The 6,572-nt window shown below is 66.4% G+C and overlaps 1 protein-coding gene and 1 long non-coding RNA gene across 2 annotated transcripts; both read right to left on the bottom strand.

Annotated features, from left to right (window-relative positions):
• Positions 1-670: 670 nt before the first annotated feature.
• LOC137846620 (monocarboxylate transporter 13-like) lies at positions 671-2,877 on the bottom strand. Its single transcript, XM_068664616.1, is given in 5 exon segments — positions 671-892; positions 894-904; positions 2,035-2,173; positions 2,255-2,548; positions 2,550-2,877. Coding segments are annotated over 5 exon segments (801 nt in total). The 5' UTR covers positions 2,730-2,877; the 3' UTR covers positions 671-715.
• Positions 2,878-4,006: 1,129 nt separating this feature from the next.
• LOC137846635 (uncharacterized) lies at positions 4,007-6,566 on the bottom strand. The gene is made up of 2 exons (XR_011090579.1): positions 5,042-6,566; positions 4,007-4,923 (listed from the first exon to the last, which is right to left on the bottom strand). It is a non-coding gene; the product is annotated as an uncharacterized lncRNA (long non-coding RNA).
• Between the last annotated feature and the right edge of the window lie 6 nt (positions 6,567-6,572).

Raw genomic sequence — 6,572 nt, 5'->3', positions numbered from 1 at the left:
GGGTCTGGAGGCAGTGGGTGCTGCAGGAGGGGCCTGGGGGTGGTGGGTGCTCCAAGAGGGGTCTTTCTGGGTGCTAAAAGACGGGGTTTACCTGGGGGTTGGGTGCTCTAGAAGGGGTCTCGGTGCTGGGTGCTCCGTCGACAACAGCCCCCCCAAAATGGGCACAAAATGAGTCCTTAGAACCCCCCACCCCCACCCCCCAAATCTGCTCCCCGTGATGAGCTAGAACCAGCCCCCCCAGATCGTCTGTCTCAAAACGGGCCCCCGGTTGCGTTACCTAGAACCAAGCACCCAAAAATGGGCCCTGGGGGGGGTCACCAAGAACCGACCTTCGCAGCTCCCTACCCAAAATGGCTCCCGGCGGGGTGGCCCCCTCCCCAAATCTGTTATCTAGACTGGATCCTGCTTGGGTTACCTGGAACTGAGACCCCCCCAAATTCCTCACATAAACCAGCTGGGGGTTGGGGGAACCTAGAACAGACCCCAAACCCATCACCTGAAACAGATCCCAGCTGGGTCACCCCATGCCAACCCCAATGTGTTACCTAGAACCCCCCCCTTGTGTTATCATGGGATACCCCCCGCCCCCATCCTCAATTTACCCACCCCCCCCCCAAGGGTGACACCCATCCTCCGCCCCTACCCCTGGGTGCCAAAGGAGGGTCGGAGACGAGGCCGAGCTTTGTGGGGAGCAGCGGGTTTAACGGGGCTGGTTCTAGGGCGTCGAGGGGGAAACCGGGGGGGCCTCGCCAGGGGCCAAGCTCTGCCCCCCACCATTGCCAGCGTCACCCTGTGAAGTGCAGAAGCCGGGGAGGGTGAAGATGAGGAGGCTCCCAGCCACGATGAAGGTGCCAGCAACCAGGAAGGGGGCTGTGAAATCCCCGGTCAGGTCCCCGCAGCCAACCTGAAAGACATTGGGGCACCTGGAACCCCAGAACCCACCTAGAACAGCCCAGAGAATAACTGGGGGGAGCTGGGAAGGGTTGGAGGACCAGGAACGCGTGGGATGGGGCACCTGGAACCCCAGAACCCACCTAGAACCAGCCCAGAGAACAACTGGGGGGAGCTGGGAAGGGTTGGAGGACCAGGAACGCGTGGGATGGGGCACCTGGAACCCCAGAACCCACCTAGAACCAGCCCAGAGAACAACTGGGGGGAGCTTGGAAGGGTTGGAGGACCAGGAACACGTGGGATGGGGCACCTGGAACCCAGAACCCACCTAGAACCAGCCCAGAGAATAACTGGGGGGGAGCTGGGAAGGGTTGGAGGACCAGGAATGCGTGGGATGGGACACCTGGGACCCCAGAACCCACCTAGAACCACCCCAGACACTGCCAGGGGAACCCAGTGGTTGGGGGACCGGGAACACGTGGGTTGGGGCACCCAGAACCCGCCCAGTGGCTGACGGGGGTGGGGTTCTGAGGGGCACCCCAGGCCTGTTGGGGGCACCAAGAACGTCCAGCATGGCCAAGGTTGCCCAAACCTTGAGGTCTTGGGCCCCATTTTGGGTCGAAAATGGGGAGAAAATGGGCCCCGGGAGCCCCCCCGGCTGCCCAACGCAGCCAATCCTAGGACTCCTAACCCCACCAAATGTCCTCGCCACCCAGTCAGCCACGAGGATGGAAATGTGCCCCCAGCCAGGCCCTAGGGGTGCCCCCCATGACTGGTTCTACATCCCCCAACCCCTGTATTGCATCGGTTGTGCTGTTTCGTGATCTAGAACGATATGAAATGAGGTCAGAAGCCCCTCTCAGGTGGGCAGCACGGCTGCTTCTAGGTCACCCAGCCCACCATGCCCAATTGCTGACCCCATGAGCCATGGGGATGGGGAACGGGCCCCCCAAACACACTCCACATGCCCCCGATGATGGGTTCTAGGTCACCCAACCCCACAACACACCGCTGGTGTCGTTTCCTGACCCAAAATGATGAAAATCAGGCCAACAACCACTCCCGGCTTCCCCCCATGACCGGTTCTAGGTCCCCCAACCCCTCCCAGCACCCCCCCGCCCCACACCGAGCCCCCCTTCCTACCGGCCAAGGGAGCCCCCAGCAGCGACCCGACGCTCTCCAACATCTGCATGAGGCCGATGGCGTGGAGCAGCCGCCCGGCGCCCATCACCTCGGCCACGCCGGTGAACTGCAGGGGCACCACGGTGCCACCACAGAACCCCTAGGCCAAGGCCAGGAGACCCCCAAAGGACGTCCCCAAGGGCAGCAGCAGCAGCGCCAGCCCCGTCAGCGCCCCCCAAGCGAAGAGGTGGTGGAGCAAAGGGACGGCCAGGCGGGGGGCCAGCCAGACGGACAGCACCCGTCGGCCACCGCCATCGCCGGCCATGGCCTGCCCGGCCTGGTGCTCGTCGCACCCCACCTCGTGGGCGCGGGCCGGCCCGTGGACGTGGGGCACGAAGTAGCCGGCGTCCACCAGCACGAAGGCCAAGGAGTAGCGGAGGAAGGGGCCGTGACGCAGCAGCCGCCACAACCCCCACCGGCCCCGCGCCGGCCCCGGCGACTCCTTGGGGGTCTTCAGAGGCCGCAGCAAGGCGCCGGCACGCCAGTAGGTTGAAGGAGATGGCGGCCATCACCAGTAGGGTCCCCCGCCAGCCGTAGGCGTCCAGTAGAAGAGGGACCAGAGCCACCAGGACCAGCCCCAAAACGCTGGCCCCCGACATGGCCAAGCCCGTGGCCCAGCGCGCGCCGCGCCGGGAAGTAGCGATTGAGACCGGCATCTTCCAGGAGCTCAACGTCTGGGGGGACCCCGGGCAGCTGCCCCCCGACCTGGACCCCAACGCCGCCCCCCCCCCAGGAGGAAGCGTTCCTTGGAGAATGCGGGTGTCTTTGTCCGTGGTAGATTTTTTTATTTTTTTTTTGGGGGGGGGAGGGGGGGGGTCAGGCCCAAATTATCAGAATTGGGGGATCAGAAATGGAAGGGGGGGGGGCACCCATTTCGGGAATCCTAAATGTTTTGGGGAACCCCCCCCAGAACCCCCAAAATGTGGGGGGGACACTTTTAGTATCATACACGTGGGGGGCGCTCTTTGGGCAGCTCAAAATTGTCCGTCCCCCCCCCGGGAACTTCAAATGTGGGGGCTTTGAGAACGCCAAATTGGGAGTTAGGCCCCAAATTGCAGCCCACCCCCCTCCCCCCCCCCCCCGGTCAGCTTGCATCAAAGACACCCCAAAATGGGGGGGGGGACACAACCCAAAAAAACTCCAAATCCCCCCAAAAAACAAACGGGGGGACTCCATCTATTTGGGGGGGGTCACCCCAAAACCCGAGCTCTGGGGTAGCCCCCCCCCCCAAATGGGAACCCCCCTCTCAAATGTCGCCCCCCCCCCCCCCCCCCGACCCCAAGCAGATCTCAGGGATCCCTCAGCTCTGTGCCACCTCCGGGTCCCTCTATTTTAACCCCCCCCCCCTTTACCTCAGGGGGCTTCATGGCCCCCCCCCCAACTCAGGGAAACTTTGGGGGGGCCCCGAGCTCCCCCCCCCAACACAATAAAGGTGGTGAATGCTGCAGCGTCTGAGGGGCATGTTGGGGTGTCCCCCCCGTGTCCCCAATGTCCCCCCCCCCAAAAATAAAAATCCCCCCAACCTCACAGTGCCCCCCCCGTGTCCTCAATGTCCGCCGTGTGTCCCCGTAACCCCCCCACCGTCTCCCGACCCCCCCCCGTGTCCCCAATGTCCTCAGTGTCCCCCCTGTCCCCAAATGTCCCCACGTGTCCCTGTGACCCCTCCATGTCCCCCCCCCAATGTCCCCATGTCCCTTTGTCCCCCCGACGTCCCCCGTTGTCACCCAATGACCCCCGATGACCCCTTATTTCCCCGTGTCCCCCAATGTCCCCCCCGCCCCCCGATGTCCCCATGTCCCAACATCCCCCGTGTCCCCCCAATGTCCCCTTATGTCCCTTTGTCCCCCGTGTCCCCCCGATGCCCCCCAATGTCCCCATGTCCCCCCGATGTCCCCGTGTCCCCTCGCCCCCCCCCAGCCCCCCCGAGGCGCGGTGAGCTCTAGGTGTTTATTGGCGTCTAACACTCACTGATGCAGATAAATAGTGGACATTTCTCACCGCCGCCACCGACCGCCGCGCGGGAACCCCCCCGGGACCCCCCCCTTGGGGACACCCCCCTTGGGGACACCCCCCTTGGGGACCCCCCCTGCTTGGGGGGGGGGGAGGGAGGGGGGCGCGGGACACCCCGCTGGGGGACACCGGGGGGGGGGGGGGGCACCCATGGGTGGCGGCCCCCCCCCGAGGCCCCCCCCCCGCCTTGTCCCCACGCCCCCCACTCCTTTCCCCTCCCCCCCCCCCCCCCCGTTATTTTTGCCTCTTTTTTATATTTTTTTACATTTTTTTGTCCGCTCTTCCCCTTTTTTGCTTTGTTTCGCCTTTTTTTTTTCTTTTTCGGGCGGGTCCCCCCTAAAGTGCGGTCGGGTGCAGGGACGGGGACGGGGGGGGGGGGGGCGAAGTGGGGGGGGGGCAGGAGGAGGGAGGGGCGGGGGGAGGAGCAGTCAGTAGCAAACGCGGCCACGAAAAGTGCAAACGGGGGGGGGGGGCCGCGGCCGGGGGTGCACGGGGGGGGGGGGGGGGGGCTGCTCGCACGAGGAGGCGCCTTGCACGAGGGTGGGCTGTGCACGAGGAGGTGGTGCCTTGCACGAGGATGCACCTCGGGTGAGGATGCTCCTTGCACGAGGACATGTCTTGCACGAGGATTCACCTGGCACAAGGATGAGCCTTGCACGAGGATGCTCCTTCCACGAGGATTCACCTTGCACGAGGATGCTCCTTGCACAAGGATGCTCCTTGCACAAGGATGCTCCTTGCACGAGGATTCACCTTGCAGAAGGACGCATCTTGCACGAAGACGCTCACCGTGCACGAGGAATCACCTTGCGCACGAGTGCACCATGCACAAGGATGCACCTTGCACAAGGGCTACCTTGCACGAGGACACACCTCACACAAGGACACACCATGCACGAGGGTTCACCTTGCACCAGGAATCACCTTGCACACGAGTGCAGCATGCACAAGGATGCACCTTGCACGAGGACGCACCTCACACGAGGAATCACCTTGCACAAGGCCCACCTCTGCCCACGGCGCCTTGCACAAGCGCTGCCCTCGTGCACGGCCGCCCCTCGCGTGAGGCCGGGGGTGGTGTGAGAGGAGCCGGGCGTGGGCGTGCGCTGCACGAGCGGGGCCTTGCACGAGGGCGCATTGCATAAAGTGGGGCCGGGCGCGGGGTGGCGTGGCGTGGCAGGAGGGCGGTTGCTGCACGGGCCTTGCACGAGGACGCCTCGCACGGGGGGGGGGGGGGAGGCGGGAGGGGGGGGGGCACGGCCGTGCCTTGCACGAGGAAGCACTTTGCACGGCCACGCGTTGGCACGAGGACACACCACCCGGCCGTGCCTTGCACGAGGATGTGCCTTGCACGAGGCCGCCCCTTGCACGCCCGCGTTTTGCACGAGGCCGCCCCCGGCCCCTGGAATGTGGCTGCGATGCCGTTAAGGTGCGAAGGGTTTGGGGGGGGGGCCGGGGGGGCCCTGAATTATTGGGGGGGGCCCCGATCGTTGGGGGTTGGGGGGCCGTGGGGGGAGGGTGCAAAATCCTGCGGGGGAGGGGGGCTACAAACGAGGAGGGGTCCCTAAAATTCGGGGGGGGGGGGCGTATTGGGGGAGCCCCTTGTTGGGGGGGAAGACTTGGGGGGGGGGGCATTACATTGTGGGGGATCCCAGAATGGGGGCTGAGGGACTGGGGGGTTCCCAGTGCCCCCCCCCCCCCCATTCCCAAACTGGTCCCTGTGGCACCGATATTGGGGTCCCCCCTGGGGGGGGGGGGGCTTGTCCTGTGTCCTTGTGGGGGGGGGGACCCCATTGTCAGCCCCATATCACCCTGCCCCCCCCATCTCCTATGCCCCCCCCCCCCCAATTTCCTAAGGGTCTGGAGCCCCCCCTCTTTGGGTGACCCCCCAAAACGCCCCCCCCTTGTCCTGCCCCCCCCACTCTGTGCAGGGGCAGGACCCCCCCATCTCAGGGCCCCCCCCATCCTTGGAGCCCCCTCCTCTTCCTTGCCCCCCCCCCCATTATCTACAGGACCCCCCCCAGCTTCTTGCCCCCCCCCCCACAGGGACCCCCCCAATCTTTCCGGGGGGGCTCCCCCCCCCACATGGGCCAGCCCCCCCCCCCCCATTCCACCCCCCTGCCCCCCCCCACCCACCCTCAGGTCCCCCCCCCTTTACGGGGCCGCTCCCCGGCCCCCTCCCCACCGGGAAACCCAAAAGCCGGGGCGGGGGGTGGGGGTGGCGCCCCCCCGGCCCCCCCCCCGCCCCCAGCGCCCCCCCCGCCCCCCAAAAAGGCCTCGGCCTCGGGAGCACCACGCTGAGCGCCAGGGGCAGGGGGAAGGGTAGGGGTAGGCGGCCACCAGCCGGGGGGGGCAATAGGGCAGGGAGAAGGCGGCGGGGGGCCGGGGGGGGGCGGTGGTGGTGGTGGTGGCGGTGCCCCCCCCCCGCTTACCCCCCCCCAGCAGGGCCAGGGGGTGCTCCTGCGGCGGGACCCCCCCGGCTCCTGCCC

Source organism: Anas acuta, chromosome 35 (genome assembly GCF_963932015.1).
Source record: "Anas acuta chromosome 35, bAnaAcu1.1, whole genome shotgun sequence".
Lineage (NCBI taxonomy): Eukaryota > Metazoa > Chordata > Aves > Anseriformes > Anatidae > Anas > Anas acuta.
This window is presented reverse-complemented; position numbering and strand designations above follow the sequence as displayed.